At 64.2% G+C, this 12,944-nt stretch overlaps 2 protein-coding genes across 2 annotated transcripts in view; one reads left to right on the forward strand and one right to left on the reverse strand.

Annotated features, from left to right (window-relative positions):
* Positions 1-282: 282 nt before the first annotated feature.
* On the forward strand, positions 283-6,351 carry HIC1 (HIC ZBTB transcriptional repressor 1). Its single transcript, XM_058163908.1, has 2 exons — positions 283-1,068; positions 2,419-6,351. The coding sequence occupies exons 1-2, from the start codon at positions 1,017-1,019 to the stop codon at positions 4,518-4,520; spliced, it is 2,154 nt and encodes a 717-aa protein (XP_058019891.1). The 5' UTR covers positions 283-1,016; the 3' UTR covers positions 4,521-6,351.
* An 882-nt stretch (positions 6,352-7,233) lies between these two features.
* Positions 7,234-12,944, reverse strand: part of SMG6 (SMG6 nonsense mediated mRNA decay factor) — a 79,142-nt gene continuing 73,431 nt past the window's right edge. Inside the window, exons 16-19 of the mRNA XM_058163911.1 lie at positions 12,480-12,633; positions 10,620-10,831; positions 8,999-9,080; positions 7,234-8,434 (exon numbers count right to left, since the gene is read on the reverse strand). Of these exons, the coding sequence (XP_058019894.1) occupies positions 8,304-8,434; positions 8,999-9,080; positions 10,620-10,831; positions 12,480-12,633 (579 nt within the window). The 3' untranslated portion in view covers positions 7,234-8,303. The remainder of the gene's footprint in view (positions 8,435-8,998; positions 9,081-10,619; positions 10,832-12,479; positions 12,634-12,944) is intronic.

Genomic DNA, 12,944 nt, shown 5'->3' on the forward strand with positions numbered 1-12,944 from the left:
GCCACCAAGGCCCTTTTGTGCTCAGGGTCTGGGCCGCGCTCTCTCTCCCCACACGGACCAAGCCGGAAATCGCCAGGCCCGACCACGGAGGAACAGTCCCGAATAAAAACCATCGTATTTGGGTGGGGGGATTATGCCTTCCCCCCACTTTCATCCCCCCCCCACCTGCCAGCCCCGGACCCTGAGCAGTGCAGCGGGGCCTCCGAAGCCGCCCGGAGCAGGATTTGGCGCCTGATCCGCCGAGCCGCGTCGCGACCGCCAGGGGTCGCCTCACCGGCAGGAATTGGGGGTCCCTGGGGGTGGGCGGGGAACGAATTTCTTGGACGGAGGCCGCGGGACAAGTCAAGACCACCGGGGCCCGAAGGGAAAGCCCTGGCAGAGGAAGCCCGGCCGGAGGGAAAAGCGGACCGGCCCGCACAGCGCCAGCTTCGCCCCGTTCCAACTGCCCCATCCTGTCCCGGAGACCCACCTGGTCGCCGAGCGGCTGCTTGCCCCTGGCTCCCGCCGGCGCCGTTCCAGCCGGCTTTCCCGCGCGCCGGTCCCCTAGACGGGGCGGTCTGGGCTCCCGGCAGAGCGCAGCGGGTCCTGCTCTGATGGGCGCGCCGCGCTGGCCCCGCCCTGCTCTCGGGGGCCCAGCCTTCCCCTGCCTGCCCCCTTTGCCGGGAGGGGGTCGCAGCGCGGTCTCCTCCCCGGGGCTGCTCCTCCGGGACCCCGCCGGTGGCTCCTCCTCCCGCCGCTCGCTCCCAGCCCAGCTGCCCGCCCGCCCGCTCGCCTGCTAGCTCGGCGCTTGCTGGCTGGCTGGCTCGGAGGCGGAGGAAGCCGCAGCGGCTCCTTGAACACGCCCGAGTTCAGCCCGGGGTCAGGCGGAGTTCGCGGCCCGGCCTTTACCTTTTCCGCCGCCGCGGCGCTCCCGGCACATGGGGACCAGCCGGCGCAGCCTCCACCAACCGGCCTGAGGCGCTGCGAGGGGCGCAGAGGAGACACCGCCGCCGCCGCCGTGGCAGCCGGGCAGAGCCATGCGTGTCCACGCAGACCTCGCCTGCCTGGCCGATCCGACGGGGCTTCCAGGTAAGCCGAAGCCGGGGCCGGGCCGGGCCGGGCCAGGCGGGCGGGCGGGCGGGTGGGCGGGCTGACTTCGGACTTCGCGCCTCTTGCCTGCTCCCCAAGCCGGCTCAGCCGGGCAGAAAGCGGCCGGCTCAGCCGGGCAGAAAGCGGCCGGCTCAGCCGGGCAGAAAGCGGCCGGCTGCCGGCCTCCTCGGGGCCGGATTCCGAAGTCAGCCGAAGGAAAGGAGGAGCTCAGCCCGGAGGCATCAGGGCTCCGGCTAGTCCCCGAGCTGCGGCTCCTTTTGGGGAAGCGGGTGTTGCAGCGAGACCCTGTCCGCCTGGTTTTCCGACTTTCTCCCTCGGCTCCGAAGCCCCGGAGCCCTCTCGCTCCGGGAAGGGCCTGCTGCCGCCGTGCCTCCTTCATCCGCCCGCCTTGCCTTTGGCGTCTTCGTCCTGCCGAGGCGGCAGCAGCGCCGCCACCCGAGTCCTTCAGCCACGACTGCCCTCCCGAGAAGGTTTTGACGGGCGGCGGCGGTGGGGCTGCTCCTGCCGGATTTCAGGAAGTCTTTGGGGTTTTGAGCGGCCTTGTCCCGCGCAGGCAAGCCGCCCTTACCCGGCCATCCCTCAACTGCACAGGGATGCCGGCCAGAAGGAGCCAGGCAGAGACGATTCGGTTAGGGGTGCCGGACCAGAGATCGGGGGCGGGGGGCTCTGGCGAAGAACGGTCGGGAAGGATGCCCGCAGCGGGTAAAAGAAGTGGGTTGGCTACCCGCCGGCTCGGGCCGCAGGGCGGTTCCCTAGACAGGCCGAGCCGCGGCCCTGCGGGCGCAAAATCATCCTGTCAGCCGGGCTCCCCCGTTTTTCTCCGCTCAGGCCTGAAGCCCTGAAGGAGTCTCCCCCCTCCCCAAATCTGGCCACTAGCGGTGAGATCAAGGTCCGGGAGGCTAACTGCGCCGTGGCTGCGGAGGGCGACGGGCAGAGAAACGGCGCCCGCATCCAGCTCAGTGCTTCGGGGCAGCGCCGCGCGGTTCGGAAGCGCAAGGGGTCTGCGCCCGTGGGTCTGTCCCATCGGCGGAGAGGGGCGGGGGAGGCGGTGCGAGGAAATTGTACCGACCCTGCCCCGCCAGGTATAAAGCCCCACCCGGAGGAGGGCGTGCGAGGCTGTAATCCGGGACCCACCGGGGCTGAGCCCCCTCCTCCTCCTCCTCCTCCCTTCGCCGCCTAAGAGGGAAAGCCCCTCTATAAGGGGAGCCGGTGGGCAAGACAAGGCGGCGGAGAGCAGGAGAGGCGCCCGCTTCCCGGGCCTCCGCGTGGCGGGTGAGCGCGGCCAGCCCAACTAAGGCCCGTTGGGCTCTCTCTGCTCCACCCCCGCAGGCGCAGCGATGTTGGATGCCTCGGAGGCGACGGGCCACTCCCGGCAGCTGCTGCTCCAACTCAACGCGCAGCGCACCAAGGGCTTCCTTTGCGACGTGATCCTGGTGGTGCAGAACGCGCTCTTCCGCGCGCACAAGAACGTCCTGGCGGCCAGCAGCGCCTACCTCAAGGCCCTGGTAGTTCACGACAACCTCATCAACCTGGACCAGGAGATGGTCAGCCCGGCCGTCTTCCGCGCCGTCCTCGACTTCATCTACACCGGCCGCCTGGGCCCCGGCGCCGAGGGCGAGGCTGAGCCGGCCGGCGGCGCAAACGCCGAGCCCGCCTTGGGAGCCATCCTGGCCGCCGCCAGCTACCTCCAGATTCCGGACCTGGTGGCCTTGTGCAAGAAGAAGCTGAAGCGCTCCGGCAAATACTACCAGCTGCGCGGCGGCGGCGGCGGGAGCTATTCGGCCTCCTCGCCCTTCGGAAAGCTGGCCAGGGGCCTCCGCGCTGCCACGCCGGTTATCCAGAGTTGCTTCGGGGCTCCGCCGCGGCCGGTGGAGCCGAGCAATCCGCTCAGCACCCACTGCGGGGAGCTGTACGCTGCCGCCGCCGCCGCCCACCCACACGGACTGTGCCCCCCGCTCTGCGGTCTTGACCTCTCCAAGAAGAGCCCGAACGGACCCTCCCCGCAGTTGCCCCCGCAGCCCCCGTCCGAGAGCCGCCTCCGAGCAGCGGTGGAGAGCCGGGAGGGCGTCCTGCAGTCCCGGTCCGAGAGCCCGGCCTTGCTGCCTCCCCACGCGACCTTCGGGGAGCCCGGCTCCACGGCCCCGCTCCAGGCCGCCTTCCCCCACCTGCACCATCGCGGCAGCGGCGGCGGCAGCCCCGGGACTGAGCCAAACGCTCGCGTGGAGGTGGCGCCCGAATTCCTGTACCGCTGGATGAAGCACGAACCGCTGGTGGCTGGCTACGTCCTGGATGAGGAGGAAGACGAGGACGAGGAGGACGAGGGCGACTGTGGCGGCGCCCAGCGGGAGCAGGGCACCGGCGGCGAGCGAGAACTGGAGCCGCAGGCCCCGTCGCCTCCCGGGCCGCCCCCGCGCCACTACCTGGAGACCGCGGAGCCCGACGGGGAGGCGGAGGACCTGGAACCCGACAAGAGCACCAGCGAGGAAACGGGCTGCAGCAGCGGCGGCCCTTCTCCCGCGGGGGGCAGCCTGGAGCGCTACCTGGGCTACGAGCCCGAGAGCTTCGGGGGCGACAACCTCTACGTGTGCATCCCCTGCGGGAAGGGCTTCCCCTCCTCTGAGCAGTTGAATGCGCACGTGGAGGCGCACAACGAGGAGGACGAGCTGTACCGCAAGGAGGCGGCCGAGGCGGCGGCGGGGCAGGGCTCGCCGTACCTGGACAAGGCTCCCCAGCCGCCCGCGCCCCCTCCGCCCCCGCCGCCCTCGGGGGGCCCGCCCGGCTGCGACCTGCTGCGCCCCTACCGCTGCGCCTCCTGCGACAAGGCCTACAAGGACCCGGCAACGCTGCGCCAGCACGAGAAGACGCATTGGCTGACGCGGCCCTACCCCTGCTCCATCTGCGGGAAGAAGTTCACGCAGCGCGGCACCATGACCCGCCACATGCGCAGCCACCTGGGCCTCAAGCCCTTCGCCTGCGACGCCTGCGGGATGCGCTTCACCCGCCAGTACCGGCTGACCGAGCACATGCGCATCCACTCGGGCGAGAAGCCCTACGAGTGCCAGGTGTGCGGGGGGAAGTTCGCCCAGCAGCGCAACCTGCTCAGCCACATGAAGATGCACGCAGCCGCCGCCGCCGGCCCTGACGGGAAGCTGAAGCTGGATTTCCCCGAGGGAGTGCTGGCCATGGCGCGGTTGGCTCAGCAGCCCCCGCCGGACAAGGAGCTCTTTCAGCACACCTCGCACTTCTTGGCCGCCGCCGCCGCTGCCGCCGCCGCCGCCGCAGACCCCAAGGCCGCCCTGGAAAGCCTCTACCTTGGGTTCAGCCCCGACAAGACGGCTGAGGTCTTTGCTCCGGGCGCCGTGGTGGGCGCCGCCCACCACCTGCACAACGACCACCACGCTCGGACCATTGGCCGCTTCTCGCCCCCCTGACGCCCCTCTCACCGGGCCTGGGAGGCGCCCTTCCCGGGGCAGCGACTCGCTCTCCTTCCCGGAACTGGCCGCCTCGGGGGTGCCACCGGCACCAGGATCGCCCACCGGCTGCGCGGCCGGCTCTTCCGCTGCGCTTTCGCGCTGCCCTTCACTCCTTTCCCGTCTCCCTCGGGCCCTCAACCTGGCTATATAGCAACTCGTCCCTACCTCAAATGGTGCTCACCGCCCCCGAGCGCGGAGGTCGCCGGCTGCAGAGGAGGGGGCGCCGGGCAGAGTCTCACCTGCGCCAAAGGGGCGCTTCCGCGAGGCCTGCCGGGGCTCCGTGCGAACAGAGTTCCCTGCCCCGGGCGGGAGGCAATGCGCTTTTCCAAAAGGGAGAAGGGCTCTTTCCATCGGGCTGGTTCACGCCTCGCCCCCACTGGAGAAGAGCCTCCGTTTGTTGGGACGGGGAAGTAGGACGGGTGAGCCGGACTGAGTGTGCTGCCTCTCGACCCAGCCTGGAGAGGACCTAGCAGCATAGGTAGCTGGCGAGGGCCAAGCCCCCCTCCAATTTCGGCTGTCAGGTTGCCTAGCTGGGGTTCGAAGGGGGGGGTTCTCTGTATCAGAGCCCCCTCTTTTGCCTCGTGGAGGGACGGAAAGGTGTGTCAAGCCGGCCTCTTGGTGAGACCCTCACAAAACGGCTCCTGAACAGGTGCGTGCCTCCCCTCCGAAGGCAGAAAATGCTCGCAACGACACCCCTCCGGAACTCCGGAGCAAAGCTTCGCGAGAGTGGGGGAGGGGGCTTTCTTGTGCCAGCCAGAGCCTTTCCTGCCTTCCTGGGCTGGGGAGGGGCTCCCGCATCCCCGGCAAGGCCCTCCAGCCCCAGAAAGCCTGAGAGGCACGGGAGCCCCAAAACGGCACCCGTCGATTGCCTCCTCAATGGCAGAAGAATCCTGCCTGGCCTCAAGACCCCGGAAGGTGTGGGGGAGGGAGACGGTGCGGACCCCAGTCGGCCTGCTTGGACGGTCCTCGCTGCTGCGCTGGAGCCGCTGCCTTACAGGGAGGGAGGGAAGGTCTGGGCAGCTGGTTGAAAACTGCTGGTCCGGCCTTGGGATGGGGGGAGGGGGTTTCCTCCAACTTGTATTGCAATGTGAAAAAAAGAGAGTGCCCCCACCCGCACCCCCTCCATTGTGGGTCAAAGGGAACAAAGTGGAAGAGAGACTCTCCACCCTGGCCAGAAGGTGGCAGCACCTTCTCTGGGCTACAAATGTACCCCCCTTCCCGTGAAGACCCCGACTTGCTTTCAGGATGGGGCACCCAAGACCCCAATAATATTTGACAAAGACAAAATGCCATCTATTTGTCCGCTTCATTGAGGATAGGGGAGCTTTATCTGGGGCTGAGCTTCCTGCCCCACTCCCTAGGCCCCAGAGGGTCTGTGCCTTGCCTCTGTGGGGCTAGCTACCTGCCCCCAGCCTCTGCTGCACTTGTGGGGGCGGGGTGTGTGTGTCTAGGCCAGCCCACCCAGCTACCCCTCTCCCCCCCACCCTTGACCCCAACGAACCACGGAAAAATGTGAAACTGCTCTGTCTTTGCACACACCTCCTTGCCCCCCCCCCACCTTGGGCTGTGTCTTCATCTGAGCCAGCTGCCTCTCCTCCCAGCCCTGAGAGGAGCCAGTGGGAGTCCCTCCCCAGGAGGGGGGACCCCAGCCAAAGGAAACTAAGCACCCAAAGGGGAAGTCTTCCGTGCCTTCTGCAGCCTTCGGGAAGGGATGCAGGGTTTTTTTTGTATCAGAGACCAAAAACCAAGTAACATTTAAGCATCCCGGAACAAAACAAAGCAATAAAGTTTTTTTTTTAACACTGCTGCCACCATCCAGGCCTCTGCTTCCTTGAGTGGGCTTGTGGTGGGGAGGGGGGGAAGCCTGAATTTTGGGGTGCTGCTGTGGAACCGATGGAGGCTCCTTTAGGGAGAAGCAAGGCCCAGAAACGGCAGCTTCAGTAAAGCAGGAGGGGTCACCGGCACTACGACCCCCTCCTCCTTCCTTGGATGGGGAGGGGGGTGCCTGACAGAAGTGAAGCCAGAGGTTGAGGCGGCTGGTGCCTTTTCAATGTCAGAAAATGTTGGGTGGGGGAAGCAGTGCAGGTGCCTTGCCCTGTTTGCACAGCTGAGGCAGGAAATAGGAAGGGGTCAGCTCTCCCCACGGACCCTCATGCTTGGCTGCTCAGAGGAAATTCTCCCCCACTTCCTTGAGATGCTCAGATCTGCCACCAACCACCGCAGAGCAGCTGTTCCGCCCATACCCAAAGGGGTGGCCATGTTCCCATTTGATGCATGTGGCATGTTGTTTGCTCCCTACACACAGCACATGCCTTGAGCATGATGGCCTCATAGGCCATGGCACTGGGTGTTTCAGCCTGGTCTGGCCATCCTCAGAAGGGCTTCGTTGATTGTATTGATCCGATGTCCGGCTGGTTTGGTTGGGGGTCTGCAGGAGGCGTGTGCCAGAAACCGCTGTTGGTCCATTGTGTTTGCTGGTTCTCTGTGTTATGTGAACTGCCCAAACGCAGCTTAGGACAACTTATGGCATTCTGGTGGCGCTTCCCCTTCAGCAGTTGGCCACAGTGGGTCTCTTCTCCCCACCTCCAAGCGTTCTCTTGGGAGTTGCCTCTTCCCCCTTCCTCCTCTCTCATGGCCCCCCCAGCCCCAAAGAAAGCAGCCGAGAGGAAGATTTGTACTAAAACTTTATTAAGAAAACAACAGAACAAAAGTGGGCACAGGTGCTCCGTCCAAGCCAGTCAGGCAGGCAGAAACTGCACAGGGTGGAAGAGACTCCTCCTCTCTCCTCGACAAAAGGGCCATGCCAAGCCCGGGGAGGGGCACGCACTCCTAGCCCACAGTGGGCAAATCCCATCCAAAGGGAAGGCAGTTGGGCTCCTCCACCCCACAGCAAACCAGTCCTGGCACGTGGCCCCATGAGGGCACTCTTGCTCTCCCCCCCCCCGCAAATGGCAGGAAAGTCTTCCCATGGTGAAGGACTCTCCCGACCCATGCAACCACTTTCAGAGCCCCAAGGTACACAAACACTCCAGCTGGACCCCAGACCCCTTTGCTCTCCTCCAGGGCGGCTTTCCTGGCCATTCCCCCCCCCCCGCAACCTTAAGGACTATTCTCTCTCCAGGCCTCACCCACAGAGCAAGCCCTGGCTTGGCTTGGCAGGGGTGCTGGGCAGGGACCGGGAGGGTGGTTTAGTCCATGGCACAGAGAAATGAGGGAGCGGAAGGTGGCACGGATGAGGGAGGGGCTAAAAACCTGAGACTTGGGGAGGAGGCTGCTGATAGAAAAGGGAGGTGGTGCCCCCCTCTGGCTCCTGATGAGACCAAGTGGGAGCTAGAGCCGAGGGCTCCTGGCTGCCCTTCCTCACCTGATCCAGAGGGACCCAGACTGGCTGGGGCTGCGGTGGCTTCTCCAGCTGAACCAGCGGGGTTAGAGGCCCACTTGGGCCCCTCCGACCGGCCTCTCCGCCTCAGAAACCCTGCTCGCTCTCGCCTCCCTCCACAGTGACCACCTGCCCAGGGGCTCCTTCTCCACTCGTGTGTGTGCACCCACAGCATGGCCATTCCAGGTGGAGTTGAAGATGCTGCGTTTATTGTGCTGGGTTTTCTCCTGGAAGGATGATGGTGGTGGCAGTGGGGTGGCAGTGGTGGCAGCACAACAGCCCTGGCACGGGGCATGGGCATGCCCTGAGGCCACCCTCCATGTTGGCAATGAGATGCACGGCTTCCCGGGGAAGGTGTCCGCTCAGCCCTCCTGGGCCCACCGCAGGAAGGTGGGGATGTCCCGCACGGGCACATTGCGGGTCAAGGCCTTTACCCGCAGGTTCCGGTCGTCGGTCAGCAGCACCACCTCCCGGAGGAGGCGGATGGGGTCGTCTGCAAAAGGCGGGCAGCAGGGATGACAGGTCAGCGGCTGCTCTGCCTGGGCCTCACCCGGTCCCGGGTCCGGCCCCTCCCGGCAGAACCTTTCCAGGGCTTAACAATAAGCATCCCCTGGGCCAGCAAGGAGGCGGATTGTTAGAAACCAGAGGCTGTCAGATTGTCAGGCCCCATCCGCCATAATCCCCTGATCCCCGATTCCATCCCAGCCAGGCATAAACACTGTGAAACGCCTTCTCCTCCGTCAAGCTGACAAGTTAAGCTGCTCAGAATTTGGCCCGACAGGCATGGGGCTGGGCCGAGCAGCTGCGGCCCCCACTTCCAGCCCCCTGGAAACGGCTCCAGAGCAGCCAGGAGGCAGCAGAAGGGCCCCCTCCGTCTTCCAGGAAAGGGCCGGGTGATGGAGGGCCTTGGGGGGGGACACCGATGACCGGGCAGCTAATGTCCCCCTCTGCTCCCGCTGGCTTCCCCCTTTCGGTCCCCCTCCAAAGTGGGCCCCCACCTGCGGGACCCCGTGGAGGCTCCTGGGGGGGTCATCCGAGCTCTTCCCTATCCCCTCACCTTTCTTGGCTGGCATGAAGTCCTTGGCCCTGTCGTTGCAATAGTGAAGGCAGCAGGAGAGGATCAGGTCGTCGTTGTTTCCCTGGGAAAAAGGAGGGGCGAGAGAGGGGAGGAAAAAAGGCTTGGAAGCGGCCCGCTGGGGGGAAAGCCTGCCCAGCCCTTTCCTTCTCCCAGGGAGACGGGAAGGCAGGAGGGGGCAGCTGCCAACGGGAACTGCCAGGAGGGGTCAAAGGTCTCACTGGGGTGGCAGCAAGAAAGCCCCCCCCCCAATGAGGGGTGCAACATTTGGGAGAATTCTGCTCTGGGCCCCTGGGAAGCTGCCCCTCCCCAATGGTAACGGGCTGATTTCGCTTATTGATCCGTGCCCCTCCCATTTCACACCCCTCCCGTTTTGGTCCTTTGCATTTCTGTGGGGGCTTCAGAAAGGGGATTCCCAGGAAGAGAGCCTGGGCGGGGACTGAGCCACTCAGGGGGAGGAGCCTCTGGACTGGCCGTTTCTGCAGCAGCGTCACGCGTTGGGCTCTTCTTCCAGGAACATCCCAGCGAGAGCCTCAAATCCACTCCTGATTGACTCCACAGGCCCACCCAACATTTTGTATTCAGGCCTTTTCTACACAACCATTTGCCCCTTGTTGCAATTCACTGCGCTTGTTTCTGTCCACTCTGCCATCAAAATAAAAGCCCCCCCCCCCGAATCTTGACCGTCAGCTCCGAGGAGCCTGTTATCTTCCATCTTTTGTGCTGTCTGCAAACGTGATCATTATATTCCCCTGCCTTCCATGTAAAACATTTAACGTTATAGTAGTCCTTGACTTACGACCACAATTGAGCCCTACATTTCTATTGCTAAGCAAGACTGTTTTAATACCAATAGCCCTTAGACTTACATACCACTTCACAGTGCTTGACAGCCCAATCCGAGAGGTTTACAGAGTCAGCCTCCTGCCCTCAACAATCTGAGTCCTCGTTTTACCGACCTCAGAAGGATGGAAGGCTGAGTCAACCTTGAGCTCTGCCAGGATTGAACTCTTGGCAGTGGGCAGAGTTTTTGCCTGAAATGCTGCATTCTGACTACTGCACCACCCCAGCTCTTAAGTGAGTTATGCCCCTTTTTACCAACTTTCTTGTCACGGTTCTTAAGTTAGTCACATGGTTGTTAAGTGAATTTGGCTTCCCCATTGATTTTGCTCGTCGCAAAAGGGGGTCATGTGACACTCCCCCCCCCTTTGGCGACCGTCATAAATACAGGTCAGTGGCAAAGCCTCCAAATTTTGATCAGGTGATTATGGGGATACCACAAGTCATAAGTGTGAGAAATGGACATAAGCCCCTTTTTCACCACCATTGTAAATTGAGGCCCGCCTGTATACTGAACAGTTTGGGGGCTTTTCAGCCCTTCCCTCCAGGCAATGCAAGTCTGGGGGTTCAGCCCGGAACCCTTGAGCCCACAGCAAGCACCCGTCCCCCCTCGGGCCATCAGTGGTCTTCCCATTCTTGGGCTCCCTGTAGGCTCCGAATATCCTCCAAGTGGGAGATTCCGACTCAAGATGGGCATTGGGGGGGGGGTCCTCAGCTCCACACACGCACACACACGCCACACTCTGATCTGGCCGGGTAGTACCTGCTGGCGGGAAATGTCCTCGCTGCGGAAGGAGATGGACTCCAGCTCGTTGCCCCGGCTGGTCAGGGCCCGGATGTAGCTGTCGCGCCTCTCGAAGCAGGACTCCAGGAAGACCACGGCTTTGTGGGCCCGATCCTGCAGCAGGCGGCTGTAGCCCCCGAGCCGGTGCTCCGATTCGGGGCCCTTGGCCAGCCCATCCAGTTCGTTGATGACTGGCAGGAGGAAAGTGAGGGGGGAAGGATTTGCATGCGTGCCTCAGGTCCCGCCCGGCCCAAGGGGTGTGTGTGTGGGGGGGGTGGGGGGCAGGCAAAGCTGGCTGTCCGGAGGTGGGAAGTGGGGGAGGGGGCTACCGGCCTGGTTTCCTGCTGCAGTGAGGAGACTGAACAAGGCTGGCATTTGGGGGCTTTCATTGGGCTTTCATTGGGGAGCCCAGGAGCGTGGGACAAAGCAAGGGCTGAAATGACCCGGCTGAGCCCGCCAGGGAGGCCTTGCCCTCCCCTTTGGGATGGCTGAACTGCTGGGCCAAGAGCTGAAATCAAGTGGGAACTATGCATCCCTTGGAGGGGAGGCTCCCTCTCCCTCCAGCTCCCAGGGCCAGGGATGTGGCCCCTCCTGGGACAGCTTCCAAGGGGGTGCCCCTCTCCCCAGCTCAACCAAGCAGAATGGAGGCGTAGGGGCCTGCTCGTGCAGGGCAGATCAAACGGCCTGCGGATGACCGGCCGAAGGGACGGGGAAGCTGTTCCCCCATCCGAAATCTGTCCCGCGTCGGCGTCCAAGCCAAACAGCCTTCAAAGGAGCGGCTTGTTTGCGCTCCTGCCCAGGCTGGCTTCTCCACCGCCAGCGGGGTCGGGTTCAGGGGACGCGGAGGAGAGAGAGAGAGAGCGGGGAAGGAGCCAGGGAAGGCAGCCCCAGTGGGCGGGCAGCAGCCCAAGTAGGCTTTAACTCTTGGTTGCTCCAAGCCGACGGGGCAGAGCCCTGAATGGACCCCCAGTGTGGGGCAGAAGGCACAGCCAGTGCCCATCCTGCCCCCTGCAAGGGGACCACAAGTGGCTGCCACAAAAGGAACCCTACCCTTAACCCAGCCTGGAGGAGGAGCAGGGGTGCTGGGGAGCCCACTTCCCACACCAGGACAGGGAGCGCCGCGTCCCCACAGACAGGATGGCCGGAGCCCAGTTCCTTCGGCACTTGGGAGGAGGAGGGAGCTGAACGGAAGGGTGCCCAATGTCCTCCGTCCCGCAGACCACCCAGCAGCTGTTATCTGCTGCCCGCCGAGTGTTTACCCCTGGCAGGAGCCAGCTCTGCTGAGCTGCAGCTTTATAAGGAGAGGAGGGAGAGCCAAGCCGGCGGCTGGACTCGGGGGCGGGGGGGTGGATGCCCCGCCTGGCTTCTCTGCTGGACCGTTCTTGCACGGTCCCCCCCCCCCAGCTGTGCTCGGCCTCAGTCAGCTGTGCCCCACTCCGTTCCTGCACTGGCCCCCGACCACTGGGACGAGGAGGGAGGCCGCAGATTCACCTGGCAGCCAGTTCCACAGGCTAATTTTGCACCCCCTTTTTTCTTCAGTCAGTGTCAGACGCAGGGAGAGGCAGGATGCCGCCAGAGCCGAGGGCACTTGGGGTAATCGGGTGGCTGCGAAGGGCAGCTGGGGGAAGCCCACCTCTGCCAGGGGAAAAAATCTAGGGAGGGCTGGACCGAAGTGGGGCAGCTGGAAGGCAGCACCAACCCATCCAGCAAGGTGGGTGAAAATGTGGTGGTGCCCCAAAACCTTTGAAAAGAAATCCCCATTTATCTGGCAGGGCTTCTCTCCCGGAGGACTGTGGGAAAGGCGCGGGGGGGGGGCTCTTGACGTCTCCCCCAACTCACCAATCAGAGGCACCACCAGGATGAACTGCCGGCATTCCAGCAGCTTGGCCAGGCTGCCCAGGTGGTCGATGAAGCCGTTGGTGTCCGGGACGAGGAAGACGGGCCGGATCTCCAGTTCCATCTGCCTCACCTGGGCCTGGTCCTTCAGCACCGCCTGCAAGAGCCCCAGATTTTGGGGTGAGGTGTGTGTGTGGGAGTGGCGGGAGAGAGGCACGTTAGCCACTCTAGTCTGCCAAGGAAAAGGCAAGGGGGCTGAGGCGGCAGCAACGTCATCCTTATCCAGACCGGGCAAGACCCAGCCGGGCATGATGGGAGCTGTAGTGCTCCAGAATTGGAAGGGAATACCGGTCTGCCCTCTCTCTCCTAACACCACTGGAGGTTTTCAAGGGATAATTTGTCCGGGATGATATAAGGCAGGGGTGCCCAATCTTGGACTTCAACTCCCAGAATCCCCCAGCCAGCACA

Source organism: Ahaetulla prasina, chromosome 1 (genome assembly GCF_028640845.1).
Source record: "Ahaetulla prasina isolate Xishuangbanna chromosome 1, ASM2864084v1, whole genome shotgun sequence".
NCBI lineage: Eukaryota > Metazoa > Chordata > Lepidosauria > Squamata > Colubridae > Ahaetulla > Ahaetulla prasina.

What these genes read in the sequence shown, in the direction of transcription:
- HIC1 (XM_058163908.1), top strand. Translation starts at nt 1,017, where the DNA reads ATGCGTGTCCACGCAGACCTCGCCTGCCTGGCCGATCCGACGGGGCTT. An exon ending in CGATCCGACGGGGCTTCCAG is followed by an intron (nt 1,069 to 2,418) that starts GTAAGCCGAAGC and finishes CCACCCCCGCAG; the next exon opens with GCGCAGCGATGTTGGATGCC.